The 17,503-nt window shown below is 49.0% G+C and overlaps 2 protein-coding genes across 2 annotated transcripts; both read left to right on the top strand.

The window, feature by feature from the left end:
- The first annotated feature begins 294 nt into the window (after positions 1-294).
- On the top strand, positions 295-10,928 carry PITHD1 (PITH domain containing 1). Its single transcript, XM_036257078.1, has 6 exons — positions 295-580; positions 1,199-1,242; positions 1,609-1,686; positions 7,649-7,753; positions 8,497-8,605; positions 9,997-10,928. Exons 1-6 carry the CDS (start codon positions 383-385, stop codon positions 10,096-10,098), a joined length of 636 nt encoding a protein of 211 aa, XP_036112971.1. The 5' UTR covers positions 295-382; the 3' UTR covers positions 10,099-10,928.
- Positions 10,929-13,012: 2,084 nt separating this feature from the next.
- Positions 13,013-17,472, top strand: LYPLA2 (lysophospholipase 2). The gene is made up of 10 exons (XM_036257294.1): positions 13,013-13,179; positions 14,590-14,692; positions 14,955-14,986; positions 15,115-15,180; positions 15,667-15,714; positions 15,807-15,877; positions 16,018-16,091; positions 16,170-16,271; positions 16,373-16,546; positions 16,633-17,472. The coding sequence occupies exons 2-10, from the start codon at positions 14,615-14,617 to the stop codon at positions 16,681-16,683; spliced, it is 696 nt and encodes a 231-aa protein (XP_036113187.1). The 5' UTR covers positions 13,013-13,179; positions 14,590-14,614; the 3' UTR covers positions 16,684-17,472.
- Positions 17,473-17,503: the final 31 nt, after the last annotated feature.

Below are 17,503 nucleotides of genomic sequence, written 5' to 3'. Positions count from 1 at the left end.
TTGCACACGCTTTCCTCCGCCAGCTCCCCGCAGCCTTGGCGGTGAAACGGCGCAGACTTGAGCCTAAGCGGGAAGAGGATTCGAAACCCAGCGCCACCGTTTACTCGGAACGCCAGCTTACTCTCTCTGCCCCTCAATTTCCACACCGGTGAAACTGGGCGAGCGATAGCATTGGTCTCTAGGACATTAACTCCCGGCACCTGGAAGAGCTCGCCAAATGTCAATCCTCTTGGAGCCCGCCCCCTTTCTCCCTGGACGCATGCGCCGCTTAGGGGCGCCTTTTACGACGCGGCGGCCGCGGCGCGCTTGGCGGCCGGAGCGGAGGGAGCGCGGTGGGAACGGCGGCGCCGGGGCTGCGAGACGCGCGGGCGGCCGCAGCGCCATGTCTCACGGCCACAGTCACGGCGGGGGCGGCTGCCGCTGCGCCGCGGAACGCGAGGAGCCCCCGGAGCAGCGTGGTGTGGCCTACGGCCTGTACCTGCGCATCGACCTGGAGCGGCTGCAGTGCCTCAACGAGAGCCGGGAGGGCAGCGGCCGCGGCGTCTTCAAGCCGTGGGAGGAGCGGACCGACCGCTCCAAGGTGGGCCTTTCAGGGCCCGGGGCGGGCGAGGCGGGGACCGCGCGGGCCCTCAGGCCACGCGTCTGCTCTGTCAGCCTCTTTCCTGAAGTTAAAAATGACAGCCCGATGGCGAAGCGCTTTCCCGTGCCCACCTCTTGCTAGCCCTTCGGGAGCCGAACAGGATCGAGTCTCCCTATTTTGCAGATAGAGACACTGAGGCCCAGCGAGGGAGAGGGGGCGCAGCCAACGCTCTGTTCCCGGGCTTCGGTGGGTAGCGAGGGAGGATGGCCACGAGGGCTTTTTTTCCTACCATTTGACTGCTAGTTCCAAAGGCTGCCTGATCATATCACCTGGAGACCAGTCTAGAGCATTTACCATTGTGGGGCCACAGACATTTGAAAGCTGTGGACCGCATAGGCACAGATCTTTGCACACAGGGCTGCCCATTAAGAACCCTGATTGGATGGTCTGTGGCTGTCATCTTGATAACATCGAGTTAATAAGTGCTGAAAAGCCTAAGGAGATTGACTGTTTACTTGCATTGTACTCCAGTTGTAGAACTGGGTAGAAAATACCTGAAATTGTAGGCTCTCAGCAAATATTTGTTGCTTTCTCCTCCCTCCTCCCCAACCCCTCCAGTTTGTTGAAAGTGATGCAGATGAAGAGCTTCTGTTTAATATTCCGTAAGTATCTCCTTGGTGCTTACTTCAGGCTAAAAAGACTGTATAGCCAGTTGCTTTATCAGAATTCATTGACTGGTTGTGTCAAGAACCATCTATTTCTAGAAATGGGGTGAATTACTGTGGCGGGTTTGAGAAGGAAAGCATCATAGATTTCATAGTGCAGACAAAAACGACGTCTTCATTGAAAGAACTGAAAAGTCAAGATAAATTAGAACTGCAGAATGCCAGAGGCAGACAGGATCTTAGAAATTATCTAGTACAAGTTGACACTTGAGTAAACTAAAGCCCAGAAAGGGGAAGGGTCTTGCCTGGAGTCAGCAGAGATTCAAACCCAGGTTGACAGTCACCTCTTTTGCATTCTGGCAGATTTACAGGCAATGTCAAGCTCAAAGGCATCATTATAATGGGAGAGGATGATGACTCACACCCTTCTGAGATGCGACTGTAAGTGTCAAGGGTTTATGCCCTCAAGAAGCTCCTAGTTCTTCCTCTTTTCCTTGTTATTTATTCCAGAATAATATATAATTCTTTTTACGGGCTTAAAGATCCCCTCCCCCCTTGAAAAAAATGTTAGTCTTGTTCTGCATCAGAATACACATCTCTTCCTGAAGCAGACTTTTTTAGTTAAGCATCTTTAAGACCAACAGCTTGTCTCTTTTCAAAGTGTTTCCATGGCATCACTCATTCAGAGAGCATTCTATAAACGCCAATTGTTGATGACTTTGCAGTTTTCTTAATAACCCAGCTGCAGATCTCAAATGATTTTACTCGTGGGGTTAGCTTCAAAATTTCCCCTTGCTATTTCATACAGTTAGAATCTTTGCATGTGTTTCACTGACATGGAATTACTCCACCCGAGTTTGTGTGGCCTTTAGTTAGCAAATTATTTATACCTACTGCAACACTGGACTGTTGCCCCAGAGGTAGTATCCCCCCCCCCCCCTTTAATACTTTTTTTAAATTTTTTATCCTCACCTGAGGACATTTTTCCATTTTTTGTTTAGATAGAATGGGGAAGGAGAGAGAGAGAGAGAGAGAAACATCGACGTGAAAGGGACACATTGAATGGTTGCCACCCGCACGACTCAACCAGGTCCAGGGACAAACTGCAACGTACATGCCCTTAGCAGGAACCGAACCTGGGTCTCTCTGGACCGCAGGTCGACGCTCTACTGCTGAGCCAAACCGGCCAGGGCTTTAATACATTTTTACTAATTTTTTAGAGAGGAAGGGAAAGGGAAAGAGGTAAAACAAAAAACATTGATGTGAGAGTGTAACATTGAGATAGGCCGAACACACCCTGACGGGATTGAACCTGAAACCTGGGCATGTGTGCTGACTTCAGCCTGTGACTTATGGTGCATGGGACAATGCTCAGCCAACTAAGCCACATTGTCCAGGGCTGGTACTCTCCTTTTAACAACTTGCCTAGAAGAAGGGAAAACCATTTTTAGAGTGTTGGAGAAACAAATATCAGAAGAATTTTATATTAAAAATTTCTTCTGAAAAATTGATCTATATAAAAAAGATTTAAGGAATTGATATATATATAACCAATGGACACATACACCAGTGCAGAGAAAGGGGGTAGGGGTGGGAGCAGGGATGAGGGTGTCATTGAGTTAAAAAGGAGGGACATCTGTAATAAAAATAAATAATTTTAAGCCCTGGCCTGTTTGGCTCAGTGGTTAGAACATCAGCCCTCGGACCAAAGAGTTGTGGGTTCGATTCCGGTTAAGGGCATATACCTTAGTTGCCGTTAGTCCCTGGCCCTGGTCAGGGTCAAGCAGGAGGCAACCAGTCGATGTGTCCCTCTCATGTTTCTCTCTCTCTCCTTTCCTCCCATTCTATCTGAAGATAAATAGGGAAATACCCTTGGGTGAGGATTAAAAAGAAAAGAAATTGACGCTATTTTTAAAAAAATATTTTTTATTGATTGATTTTAGAGAGAGGAAGGGAGAGGGAGAGAAACGTCGACGTAAGAGGGACACATTGACTGGTTGCCTCCCGCATGATCCCGTCCAGGGCTGGGGACAAACTGCAACTGAGGTATGTGCCCTTAGCCGCAATTGAACTGGAGACTTACTGGTCTGCGGGCTGATGCTCTGCCACTGAGCCAAACTGGCCAGGGCAACACTATTTTTTTTTTTTTCCTTCATTGATTTTTAGAGAGGTAGGGAGAAGGAGAGAGAGAGAGAAATATCGATGAGAGAGAACATTGATTCGCCACCTTCTGCATGCCCCCCACTGGGGATCAGGCCCACAACTTGTTCATGTGCTCTGACAGGGAATCAAACTGGCCGCCTCTTGGTGCATGGTCGACGGCTCAACCACTGAGCTACACCAGCTGGGCGCAACACTATTTTTTAATGTTAGGAACATGAATTTGTAAAACAGCTTTACATATTTAATTATTTTAGGGAAACAGTATGTTTCAGTTGATGCTTTTGGAGGCTTATTTATGTAGGAGATAGATTGGATTGAGAAGACTAGACATTCATGTTACGTTGTGGTTAGTAGTGGAGTCTAGAATAAACTGCTTGTGTTCAAATTCTGTCTGTATCACTGGCTAGTTGCATGACTTTGGGATTTATTTGTCTTCTCTGTACCTCAGTTTTCTTTTTTTTTTCTTTTTTCTTTTTTTATTTTTTATTTTTTTTTATTTTATTTATTTTTCTATATAGATTAGAGAGAGAGAGGAAAGAAGAGGGAGAGACAGAAACATCGATGAGAGAGAACATCGATTGGCCGCCTCCTGCATGCTCCCCACTGGGGATGTGGCCCACATCCTGGGCATGCGCCCTGACCGGGAATCCAACCAGCGACCTCCTGGCGCATGGGTCAACGCTCAGCCACTGAGCCACACTGGCCGGGCTAGACAGTAGGCATTTTATTTTATTTTATTTTATTTATTTTTTATCCTCACCCGAGGACACTTTTCCATTTTTTGTTCAGGTAGAGTGGGAGGGAGAGAGAGGAACAGAGAGAGAGAGAAACATCGATGTGAAAGGAACACATCGAGTGGCTGCCACCCTCACGACCAACCAGGGCCGGGGACAAACTGCAACCGAGGTACGTGCCCTTAGCGGGAACCGAACCCGGGCCTCTCAGGACCGCAGGCCGATGCTCTAACCGCTGAGCCAAACCGGCCAGGGCAATACAGCACAGTCTTTTTTTTTTTTCTTTTTTGGTACGTGCCCCTAGCGGGAACCGAACCTGGGACTCTCTGGTCCGCAGGCTGACGCTCCAACCGCTGAGCCAGGGCCAGAGCACTGTACCTCAGTTTTCTTATATGTTAAATGGCAGTAGTAATGGTATGAACCTCATAAGATTATGTGGAGAAGTAAATAATATAAAACATGTAAAGAGCTTAGAATGAGTCTGGAACACAGTAAGTGCTCAATTTTTGGAATCAGGTGCAAATACATAGCTCTCAGTTCTAAGCACTTTACACGTATTTATTAAATCTAAGATGTCATTAATTGTAAAATGTACCATTATTTTATGTACCATTAGTAAAGAAAAAATATTTCCTATTCAACTATGATGTCATTAAAACATGATGCTATTAAACAGCCAGAAAAGTTAAATTGAGACTTAAATCAATGAACTTTGAACACAGACTAGGTGTTAGATGATACTAAAGAATTATTGTTAATTTTTGTTAAATGGTATGATGGGTATTCTTTTTTTTTTAAGAAATCCTTTTTGGCCCTGGCCGGTTTGGCTCAGCAGTTAGAAGCGTCGGTTCGCGGACTGGAGAGTCCTGGGTTCGGTTCCCACTAAGGGCACGTACCTCCGTTGCAGTTTGTCCCCAGCCCCTGTTGAGGTCATGTGGGTGGCAACCACTATATGTGTCTTTCTCACATTGATGTTTCTCTCTCTCTCTCTCCCTCCCTCTCTCCCTTCCACTCTATCTGAAGATAAATGCAAAAATGTCCTCGGGTGAGGATAAAAAAAAAAAATTAAAGAAGTCCTTTTTGGAGGTACATACTGATGTATTTATGAGTAAAATGATATGCTTGGGATTGCTTTAAAATATCAAGCACAGCTCTTGCCTGTATGGCTCAGTTGGTTGAACGTTGGCCCATGCACTGAGAGGTTGCTGGTTCGATTCCTGGTTAGGGCACATGTCCTGGTTTGGGGCTTGATCCCCAATGGGGGGCATGTGGGAGGCAGCTGATCGACCATCAGTGTTTCTCTTTCTCCCCCTATATTCCACTCTAAAATCTATAAAATGTGTGTGTGTGTGTCTATTTTTTCCCCTAATGTTTACCTGAGGATATTTTTTCATTGATTGTTTTCAGGGAGGGAGGCACATCGATTGTTGCCTCCCACATGACCTGACTGGGGCTGGGTATTGAACCAGAAACCGAGGTACATGCCCTTGACCGGGAATCAAACTGGGACTCTTTGATCCTTGGGCTGATGTTCTAACCACTGAGCAAACTGGCCAGGGCTGTAAAACATACTTTTATTTTTATTTATTTATTTTTTAATCCTTACCTGAGGATATTTTTCCATTTATTTTCAGGTAGAGTGGGAAGGAGGGAGGGAGAGAGGGAGAGAGAGAGAGAGACATCAATGTGAGAGAGACACATCGACTGGCCACCTCCTGCACAACCGTGACCAGGGCTGAGGACCAACTGCAACTGAGGTATATGCCCTTGACTGGAACCAAACCTGGACTCATTGGTCTGAGGTCTAACGCTCTTAACTACTGAGCCAAACTGACCAGGGCTATAAAACATTTTTAAAAAGTAAATAAAATATCAAGCATAAACAAAATTGGGGTGATAGGCAAAATCATTACAATGTGGATTATTGAAGCGGAGTGATAAGTATATGAAGATTTATTATATTATTCTCACTGCTTTTGTGTGTGTTCGAAATTTTCCATAGTAAAATTTTTTCAATATGTATTTCTTAGGATTGATTCAATTTAATCTCCACATCAGCTATGTGGGATATGTACTATCACTATCCTTATTTATTTATTTATTTGTTTGTTTCCTCACCCGAGGACATTTTTCCATTTTTTGGTCAGCTAGAGTGGGAGGGAGAGGAAGAGAGAGAGAGAGAAACAGACGTGAAAGGGACACATCGAGTGGCTACTACCCACACGACCCAACCAGGGCCTGGGACAAACTGCAACTGAGGTACGTGCCCTTAGCAGGAACCGAACCTGGGTCTCTCTGGACCGCAGGCCGACACTCTAACCGCTGAGCCAAACTGGCCAGGGCCACTATCCTCATTTTACAGATGAGGAAACAGACACAGAAAGTTAAATCACTTGCCCAAAATTACACAGCTGGTAAGTGATAGAGTCAGTCTTTAAACCTAGGAAGTCTGGCTCCAGAGACACTGCTTTTTTACTGCAGTGCTATACTGCCTCTCTTAATGCTGCTCATAAATGTTCACTATTATTATTATTCTGTGCCTCATTCTTAGAAACATTTTGAAGCAAACATTTATTTTCTTAAGTTGCCTGCATTATGCTCAGTTAACTTCTAGGTCTTCTCCTATATGGGTGTGTTAATAAAATATTCTAGAGATTGTGGGTGTTTGTGGCTCAGTCCTTTAGAATTTGTGAGTGAGGGTTAGATAGAGGAATCAGTGGTTTCTTTTAAAAATTTTTTCTTTACTAGCAATCTTACTCGACTTTCCAAAAGCCTTTTGGAGTTTGTAGTCTTTTGTGCTCTTTTCAAAACAGAAATCCCCAAATTGTATTTTTTTAAGAACTGTAACATGACTCAATATATAGAGTAATTTTGGACATAAAATATGCTTGAGCGATGAGTTACTTGATCTTATCTTTAACTGTTTAATATGTTTCTGACAAAGTATTTTTCCTCCATGAATAAGCTATTTTATTGAAACATCCTCAGCGTAGTCTGAATGCGCTGAGTTGCTTATTTTCTCCATGCTTTTGCTGTGTGTGACGTACTTTGAGCTATCTCTTTGTGTATTGCTTCTCATGTGATCCTAACCCACTCACAGATGCCATTGGCTTATGTTGCAATTTTCAGCTCTTGTTGGATTAAAGATAATTTGTAAATAAATGCCATTTCCAAAATTTGATCTTTTTGATGGAACTGAAGGCAGTTGAGTCAGTAGGAAGTTTTCAAAAACTTAAAAATGTGATAATGTAGCCTGGCCGGTATGGCTTAGTGGTTGAGCATCGACCCATGCACCAAGAGGTCACTGGTTCAGTTCCTAGTCAGGGCACACGCCCAGGTTATGGGCCAAATCCCCAGTTGGGATCATGTGGGAGGCAGCCAATTGATGTTCTCTCTCATTGATGTTTCTATTTTCCCCTTCCTCTCCCTTCCTCTCTCTCTCTAAAATTAATTTAAAAAAATGTGATAATGTATATTTATTTATTTATTTTTCTTTCCTTTCTCAGGTACAAGAACATTCCACAGATGTCCTTTGATGATACAGACAGGGAGCCAGATCAGACCTTTAGTCTGAACCGGGATCTTACAGGAGAATTAGAGTATGCTACAAAGTAAGGACTGGGCCTGTCTTCCACTCTCTGTGGCTTCTTTCTTTCTTTTTTAATTTCAAGATTTATTTTTAATCGAACTTACTGGAGTGACATCAGGTGTTCTGTGGCTTCTGAGGAATAGTAGGCACAGTCATTTACAATGAGCATATGTGCATTAGCGCTTTCTGGGCTTGCAGTTTCATTTTGGCCCATCTCCCGCTCTCTTAGCATCAGAAACAAGTTAAAACAGTGGAGGAGGCTTGATCCTTTGCTTGGTCAATTTTTGGCAGAAATTTGATGCAAGCCACAGATTTGTTAACTTGTAAGCAATTGTCAGATATGAATGAGCCCCTAGGATGTTTTCAGAATTCCTCTCTGCATAGTTGGCTTATAGCAGGCCAAGTTTCATGTGACCGCTGTATATCTTCACTAGGTCTCTTTCCTGAGGCAAGGTCAGCACTGAACTCGTTATAATTTCTGCTTGGTCATACAGCATTTCTTAATCCTGCCCTTCAAGGACAGGGGTAGTGATTCATTTTTCTATCCCTATTGCCTTCGGCAGGATCTGGCAAATTCTAGGTAAATGTGCATGGAATTAATTGCTTGTCCAAAGGAGGAGAATAAGACATAAGACCCCAAGAATGTTCTCTGACATTTGCCTGGGTGTTACCATAAGTTGGAGCTGGAATTGTTTTTTACATTGTGATGAGATGCTCATTGAACTCTAACCTCTGTCTTTCCTCCCCATTCCTTTCACCCTTTAGAATATCTCGTTTTTCAAATGTCTATCATCTCTCAATTCATATTTCAAAAAACTTTGGAGCGGATACCACAAAGGTCTTTTATATTGGCCTGAGAGGAGAATGGACTGAGGTAAGATGGGGTTGGAAACGTCATTGCCTTCTCCAGTATGTGTATATATCTGCATGCTATGCTAGTGGGAATTTTAAGGAAAGGAAAAAGAGCAAGTTGAGACATTGATTGCTCTCAGTCTGTTTATAATATTTCTTGGTTGCATCATTATAAACTGTCCCTCTAATTTGAGAGGCTATAGGTATTTATATATATATATAAAATCCTCACCCGAGGATATTTTTCCATTTATCTTCAGATAGAGTGTGGGGGGGGGGGGCACTGATGTGAGAGGCACATCGACTGGCTGCCCCTCCCATGACCCTGATCAGAGCCAGGGACCGAACCACAACCAAGATATGTGCCCTTGACTGGAAGTGAACCCACAGCTCTTTGGTCTGTGAGCCAACACTCTGCTGCTGAGCCCAGCTGACCAGGGCTCATTCAGCATTTTGGATAACCTTTTTTAAAAAGGCATCAGCAGCCCAGCCAGTGTGGCTCAGTGGCTGAGCGTTGACCCACGCATCAAGAGGTCGCCGGTTTGATTCCCAGGCAGGGCACATGCCCAGGTTGTGGGCCCAATCCCCAGTGGGGGTCATGCAGGAGGCGGCAAGTCGATATTCTCTCTCATCGATGTTTCTATCTCTCTCTCCCTCTCCCTTCCTCTCTCTCTAAAAATCAATAAAGGAAAAAAAAAGGCATCAGCAGCCCTGGCTGGTTGGGCTCAGCAGTTAGACCAATGAGTCGTGGTCAAGGGCACACGCCTCAGTTGTGGTTTGTCTCCGGCTCTGGTTGGGCCTTGCAGGAGGCAACCAGTTGCTGTGGCTCTGTCACGTAGATGGTTCTCTCTGTCTCTCTCTCCCTCCCACTCTGTCTGATAATAAGTAGAAAAATATCCTCAGGTGAGGGAAAAAAGGCATCGGCAATAAGATGATAAACAAGATAAAGAGACGTTCACCCTGGCCGGTTTGGCTCAGCGGTTAAAGTGTTGACCTGCAGACTAAAGGGTTGTGGATTTGATTCTGGGTCAAGGGCATGTATCTGGGTTGCAAGTTCGATCCTGGCCCCAGTTGGTGTCATGTGGGAGGCAAGCAATCAGTGTTTCTCCCACTCTCCCTCTCCCTTCCAATCTATCTAAAAGTCAGTGGGAAAATATCCTCTGGTGAGGACTAACAAGTGAAATAGAAAAAATAGAGAGGGTCCTCTTCTTGTGGTGCTTCCAAAATAGTGGGGGAATGAGTCTTCTAAGTTGGGGTGAATTATCGATAATGATCTTTACAGCCTTCTCAAAATAAAAAGTATCAGAAGGGGGAAGAGATTAGATGATGACTTCTAGAAATGGACCTGAATAACTACTCCATTGTGTCATCTAGGAAATGGCCAGCTGACCTAGCCTCTCAATTTCCTTTCAGTTCCGCCGACATGAGGTGACCATCTGCAACTATGAAGCATCGGCCAACCCAGCAGACCACAGGGTCCATCAGGTTACCCCACAGACACACTTCATTTCCTAAGGGCTGGCCAGGGCTCCCACAGAGTCCCTGTGTCAGTGAAGGTGTATGACAACCTGTTGAGAAGGACAAAGAGATGGGGCTCCAGAGAGAGTTGGCTGCCACAGCCTCTGCCAAGCTTTGTCTTAGGGGCTTGCTGCAGAAACCTGGCCTATGGAAGACACCACACCACCGGGGAGAGTTGTGTGGGTGCCAAGGGACAATCATGGTTCTCTAGGGCCCTGTGGAAATTGGGTTTTGGTCTGGTCAGTATTTGGCAGTTATGGATAATACCTGCCTTTCCAGTCAGATTGGCCATGGGATTCCAAGTGTCTTGTTTTGTGGCAGGATTTTTGTGTGACTTTTTTTTAAATGGAAACTTCCTGGGCTACAGTAAACTTTCTGAAGCCTCCACATTGTGTTTGTATTTGCCATCAGGAGGATCTCCAACTGGAAATACTTGTCCCTGCTTGCTACTCCCTGTCATCATTTAGCATTCTTGTCAAGTTGCCCAGCTTGGAGTTGTCTGTCATGCACTAGTGTCCCATGGTTATAGCTGGAAGAGCAGGACTCGCCTGATGATGCTTAATTGATAGCTTGAGGAGAAGGTATTTTTTCCTACTGCCTAGCTAAGCAGTCTGGGGAGAAATGGGCATCTCATTTCTGTGTTAGTGGGTATCTGGTCGAGGTAAGATTGGGACTTAGGTAAGATTCCCCTCAGGACATCCTTAATGTTTATTAGCTTCTCACTAGTGCTGTAAGGCAAGTGCCAGAATTTGGAGATCTCAGTTCTTGTCATGGCTTTTTATTAACTGTGATTAATAAGCCTCCTAATAAATCCTTGCCAGACTTCATGTTTGTGTATTCTTTGAGTTCTTGGTAGTACTGATGAAATTTTTACTTCGCTGGGAACTGTATGTAACTTGGAAATTTGTTGTGTTGGACCAAGTAGATTATAAATGCTACAGTTACATCAAGACTAGATCTGTTTTTCTAGGAAAGATCAAGCTTAATTTTGTACAGTAGGCTAAAAAGACTCCTATACCCACCTGCTCACTCACATTTTGTAAAGAGGAAAGTGAGGTTAAAAACCTCTAGTCCATTTCTCATTCAAGAAAGAAAGTGTAAATGAAGGAGAACAGATTCTGGAGCTCATCAGAAGAAACGAGGGCGAGGAAGTAAGTGAGCAGCACCTGCGGTCTGAAGGTGGACCCAAGACTTTGGACTTAAATTTTGAAAGTCAGGACAGCAGTTGGAGAGAATTTATCTACAGAGAGAGGACTTAAAATGGTCAGTATTCTCTCCCTTGCAGAAAATAGAAACAATTAATAATGAGAATTAGTGTTGAATCTGATCCTCTTGAGAGAATTCCTCTGGGGTTTGGCTCACACTGTTAGGATATACTCACTGTTTATCCAGCCTGTCCTAGTTAGAGCCTGCCACCACCAAGTTTTGTTGAGCCTCAACATTCCTAAAATACAGCTTGAGATCAACCAGAATGCAAATGCAATTCTTGACATCGTAAGGGTCTTAGTCCTCAGCCTGTTTCAGTTGCATCATTTTGGAGATAAAAATAAAAGGACTACACTTTAATTTGGAGTAGGGGGAAACATAACATCAGAAATCTTGGAGCAGAATAGCCCTTCATTAATTCTATTAAAGCACTAATTACAGGTAGCCTCTGGGACCGAGCCTCTGAATTTGAAGCTGCACGCTGAGGAATTGGCTCAAAGTGTCCCAGTGTCAGGTGATTAGGGATGCCGGAGGAATTGTTCATTCTTTCACAACAGATGTAGCCAGGGTTCTGTTGAGGGTGGGAGTAGCTGTCTTGTCTTCATCCACTTATCCCCTTTCTGGTCCTGGGTCCTTGGCTTGCTGTGGTCCTCTGGGCCTGAAACCTTCCTGCCCAGGGAATCCTGGCATTTTAGGCTTATCTCTGTGACCTGTTGTGCACTTAAGACCAAACTGACTCTTACCCTGGGAAAAAGTGCTTGGTTGATTGGGCTTCCGAGTTTACAGTTTTGTTTTCAGTTCAAAGAAAAACTAGTGTAGGTTATGCTGAAAGAATGAGTCCTAAGTTGCTGAGTGATGAGCAGGACTCATTTCCTATTTGCAGATGCCCTCCTGTTCTCTCAGGGACATGGTCCTTCAACTCTGCCTGCCTCCCCTTCCAGCTTTTCTGCGAACCCTGATCCCCATTTCCACTTTACTGTGCAGCAAAGGAGCAAAGGGTAACTCAGTGGTGCCCAAATGAGGCCCTTCTTGTTCTTATTAATGAGCACATTGATGGTGGTATTGTGTGCACTCTGCGTGGAATTGCTTGTCCAGGGCAGAGCTAAGATAACACTGCTGATGCCTGCCCAGCTGTCCTGCTCTGCCCTTTTATTTTCCCATGGTCCTTTTTAGAGTCATTAGGACCTCTCACTGATTTTACAGTGTATTAAGCATTTCCACACGACCTCATTTGAGCCCACTAGCAAAGCTGTGAAGTAGGCAGGGTGGTTATTAGCACCATTTTATAGCCCAGAAAGCAGGTGCAGAGAGGTAGCATTACGGTGTAATCCTGAGATTGCTGTTTACTTCCCCTCCCTGGGCCTCAGTTTCCTCATCTTTAAAATAAGACTGGAGGACTAGATGGTTTCTAAGGATCTGGAAGGGTTCCATCCATGATCCTGGATTAGGGCATGAAAGCCGGTGGTAGATACCAAAGACCAAAATGAAGTGTGGCCCACGGGGACGGGAAGGTGGGAAACTTCTGCTCCTGTGAAGAACGCCCCTCCTCCCGGTGGCTTTCCTCCAGGAGGCGCACGGGTGGTGGCAGCAGTGGGAGTCTGGGATGCGCTGTCTGAATCCTGCAGGTGACTCCGGGGCTTAATTACGGGGAGTGGCTCCGCTGTATCCAGCACCGGAGCTCCAATCTGGCGAAGGCCCGACGCCCACTTCCGGGTTCCGTACCCCTGGCCAGGCTACTTCCGGTAGCGCGATGGCTGGGTTCCCGGGACTCAAACGGAACTTCCGGCGGGGGCGGTAGAGGCAGAAGAGTGTGTCTGTGCGGGAGAAAGAGGAGAACCGCCCGAGAGGTCTCGGAACACCCAGGGAGTGGAGGTACCCCGGTCCCGGGCCAGCAGGCCGAGGGCGGGCGCGGGGAGATCGGACCACGGCGAGGGTCCAGGCGCGTGGGGAGCAGGAGCCGCAGTTGTGAAAGATGGGGGTGGGGAGTGAGGTGCGAAGAGGTGCTGGCCAGTCTTGGGGACTTTGGGGTTAAAGAGGGGTAAGAAGTGGGGTCTGGGTGTGATGAGAGGGACTTAGGGTCGAAGTGGAAGATCCCATTGTGGGGTGGAGGCCCCCCAGGGTCAAAGGTAGAACACCCCTTTATGGGCAGGAGCGGGTCCTGGGTCAGAGTAGGAAATGTCACAGTAGGGAGGGGGCGACCCTTGGTCAGAACAGAAGTTCCCATTGTGGGGAGTGGGAAACCCTAGATGGGGTGGAAGTTTTTATGGTAGCGAGGGAGACCCCAGGTCGGGGGTGGGGCACCACTCTGAGAAGGGGGGACTCCGGTGAGGGGTGGAAGTCTCTCAGTAGGGAAGGAAGGGAATCCCAGCTTGTGGTGAAGGGTGTATTCCCGCGTGGGAAGAGGTGAGGGATCCACTGTGGAGAGGTGCACTGGGGGTGGGAGGGGTAGGCACTGAGGGGCAGGTAGCAGAAGCTTCTGGGGAGTTTGAAGGATGCTAAGGATAGCGAGGAGCTAGCCAGCCTGACATTGTTTTGTGTGTTTGGGAGTCTCAGAGGTGGTCAGGCTGGGGGACCCATTTGGAGTCAGTGGGCAGCAGCAGCAGCAGCAGCAAGTTGCCCCATTCAGGCGATGGTGGGGCACCAGTTAAGAGATGGGTGGTGGACTGGAGTCTGTGCCTTCTGGGGACATGGGCAGCCCCCAGGGGCTCTGGAAATGGCTAAGCCAGAAACTGCTGTGAAGGCTGGGTGGGGGCCGAATGGGAGGGAGGTTGGAGAAAATGTGTGTTGGGGGGGGAGGGGCGCGTAGGGGGTGGAAGCTTATTTCCCTGGCATTTTTCTCCCCTTCACTTCCCAGTAAGGCTAGGAGTTGGGGAGGAAGGGACTCAGGGGTGCTAGAGAAGGGGGATGATTGGAGAGCTAGGAGAAGGAGCTACCACTGAGGACTGTTGGGTGGAGGGGCTGCAGGGGATATCCTGGCTCCCTTCCCCCACAGTCCTTAAGCCCTGCCTTTGCTCATCTCTAGCAAGCTCAGGCTGCGTGGTGGCCAGAACCAGGGACACTAGAGGGGGCACCTCTGCTTCTCATCTCTGGAACAGAGGCAAACTTTCTACCTGCTCTTTTCCGGGACTTCTTCCTTGCCTTTTCTTTGTGCCCAGGACGGAACCTGGGGTGCTGTGTGGGGCTGATGGCCTGGGTGGGCCCTGGGTTCGAGACTCTGCCCCTGTGTCAGGAGTCTGTTCCCTGCCTGGGCTTGCTCTTGACCACTCCCCTGAATTTTCACAGGCCCCAGCCTGGAGCCCTGCAGTGTATGTGTGGTAACACCATGTCTGTGCCCCTGCTCACCGATGCTGCCACTGTGTCTGGAGCTGAGCGGGAAACGGCTGCGGTAAGGGTCCTTGCCCACCCCGGCATCCCCCAGGCCCGCTGGGGCCCTGGCTGGAGGGGGTGTGGGAAAAATGGAGTCGACAGTGATGAGAAGCGAGCAGCCTAGAGCCAGGAGGTGGGTGTGGTGATACTGTTTAGCTGCTGCCTCAGTCCCCCCCCAGGTCCCTGGGGAAGGGGTGGCCCAAAGTTGGAGGACAGTAAGTAATGATAGCAAGATGATGACTGCCCTCTTCTCCATCTGCCCATCTCTGATCCTTTTCCAGGTTATTTTTTTACATGGACTTGGAGACACAGGGTGAGTGAACTGGGCAGTGGGTATTCCCAGGGGAGGTGGGCACCAGCCCGGTTGGCAGGGCTGGAGAGGCCTGTGCCCTCCCTTTCTCCGTCTCCACATTGTTGCCTTTTCTCCCTTTCCTCCTACAGGCACAGTTGGGCTGACGCCCTCTCCACCATCCGGCTTCCTCACGTCAAGTACATCTGTCCCCATGCGTGAGTGTCACCCTAGCAAGGGAGGGGCTGAGGATGGGAATCAGCTGGGGGGTTAATCCTGTGGTCCCAGGCTTGTTCTCTCCTGCCCGCTGCACCCTGGGGCCTGGGCCCAGGGCAGTCAGAAGTGCCATTTTCAGCCTTTACTCTTGTGGTACCCCCAGGAATGGGGTCCAGCCCCAGCCCTTAGCCCCAGGCCTCCTAGATCTGAGACCTCCTAGAACTAGGACCCCCTGTTCCCCTTCCCCAAGTACTCACCGAATGAGCTGGAACCCCGCAAGCTGAGTTTGGGCTCTGCTTCTCCATCTCTGCTGCCGAAGCTTTAACCACAGCTTCCAGTCCCACGTGGCAGGTTGCCTAGCAACACTTAAACACAGGCCCTGCCTGCTGGGAGCGGGCCCCAGGGGCTGCTCTGCCCCCTCCTGGGCTCAGTGCTATGGCTTCCTCATTTCTCTGGAGCATGATGGCCCTTCTTGCTGTTTTCCCCAGGCCTCGGATCCCTGTGACACTCAACATGAAGATGGTGATGCCCTCCTGGTGAGTTTGAAGAGTGGGGAAATGGGAGCTGACGGAGCTGTAGGGGGCTTGCTGCGGTCTTCCTGTAGCTGCCAATGCCTCTGCTTTCCCAGGTTTGACCTGATGGGGCTGAGTCCAGATGCCCCTGAGGACGAGGCTGGCATCAAGAAGGCAGCAGAGAACAGTAAGGCCTCCGCCCCTCCTCAGCATGCTCCCTCCTCCCCTACTTCCTCTAGAAAAGAGTTGGGTAGTACCTCTGTCTGGCTCTCTTCCTGGGGCCCCTCCAGCCGCTTTCCCTTCACCCAGTCATGCCCCTCCCTCTAGTAAAGGCCTTGATTGAGCACGAGATGAAGAATGGGATCCCTGCCAATCGGATCGTCCTGGGAGGCTTTTCACAGGTGAGGGGAGAGAGAAGGTGGTGGGTGGTGGGTAGGTGAGCTATGCTCTCATGACTTCTCATTCTCTCCTTCCTCCAGGGTGGGGCCCTGTCCCTCTACACAGCCCTCACCTGCCCCCACCCTCTGGCTGGCATTGTGGCATTGAGCTGTTGGCTGCCTCTGCACCGGGCCTTCCCCCAGGTGAGTGTCTCCATGACCCCTGTCCTGCCCTTTGAGTCTCCGTGTGGCGTGGGAATTGTGCTGAAGCACTGGTTTTGCCCTGAGTCCTGTCCGGCCCACAGGCAGCCAACGGCAGTGCCAAGGACCTGGCCATCCTTCAGTGCCATGGGGAGCTGGACCCCATGGTTCCAGTACGGTTTGGGGCCCTGACGGCTGAGAAGCTGCGGTCTGTTGTCACACCTGCCAGGGTCCAGTTCAAGACTTACCCAGGTGTCATGCATGGCTCCTGTCCTCAGGTCAGTGGTGAAGGGCCCCTTTCTGCTCCTACCCCTCTCCTTCCTCCCTCAGCCAGGAGCCTCTCACAGTCTCCCCTCCCTTCCAGGAGATGGCAGCTGTGAAGGAGTTTCTTGAGAAGCTGCTACCTCCTGTCTAACCAGAGTTGCTGGCCCCCAGTGCAGTCCCCCAGCTCACGGGACCCAGCACGCGTGGCACCATCTTGGATCTGAGCCGGTCGAGCCCCTGTCCCCACCATCCCTGACCCATCTCTTCCCACAGGCCTCTGGGGCAGGCGGGCCAAGGTCTAGCCAGGCCTTTCTTCCTGGCTTGAGCCACCTGGCTGTCTGCAGCAGGGGTTGGGCTGCTTTCTTTCCCATTTCCCTAGAGGGGGCCCCTGGCAGCAGTATTGGAGGGGCTGTAGGCAGCGGGAGAAGGGGCCCAGCCGCTGACCCACTCACTCAGGACCTCACTCACTAGCCCCGCTTTGGGCCCCTCCTGTGACCTCAGGGTTTGGCCCAAGGGGCCCTCACAGGCCCCGTCCAACCCCTCCCACCTGATTCTGCCCAGATAATCGTGTGTCTCTCCTGCCTCCACTCCAGCTGCTTCTCAATCATGAATGTGTCCATGACTCCCGGCCCCTTGCTGCGTGGGCTGCCTGCCCTGGGCTGAAGTGTTAGTGAGGGCAGAGTCCTTGGAGGGGCCATCAGCCCTTTCTAACGTGGGGGCTGGACCCTGCCTCCCCATTCCCTTCCTCCCCCGCAGGCCTGGAGCCTGCAGGGCTGGACTGAGGCTCAAGGTCTCCCCGAGCTGTGTCACCCCCACGTTGTCCCCACTCAAGGGCCAGGGGAGGTGGGGGAGGAGTTGTGTCTCGTCTTCTGTCTCTATGTGGTTTCGGGCGTTTTTCTTGTTGTGTCCTGGATTCCGATAAAATTAAAGAAATTACTTCAACTCTCAGGCCTCGTTGATTCTGTTCAAGC

This window comes from Molossus molossus, unplaced genomic scaffold, assembly GCF_014108415.1.
Source record: "Molossus molossus isolate mMolMol1 unplaced genomic scaffold, mMolMol1.p scaffold_m16_p_12, whole genome shotgun sequence".
In the NCBI taxonomy this organism is placed as follows: domain Eukaryota; kingdom Metazoa; phylum Chordata; class Mammalia; order Chiroptera; family Molossidae; genus Molossus; species Molossus molossus.
The sequence above is the reverse complement of the archived record's forward strand: the minus strand, read 5'-3'. Positions and strand labels throughout refer to the sequence as shown.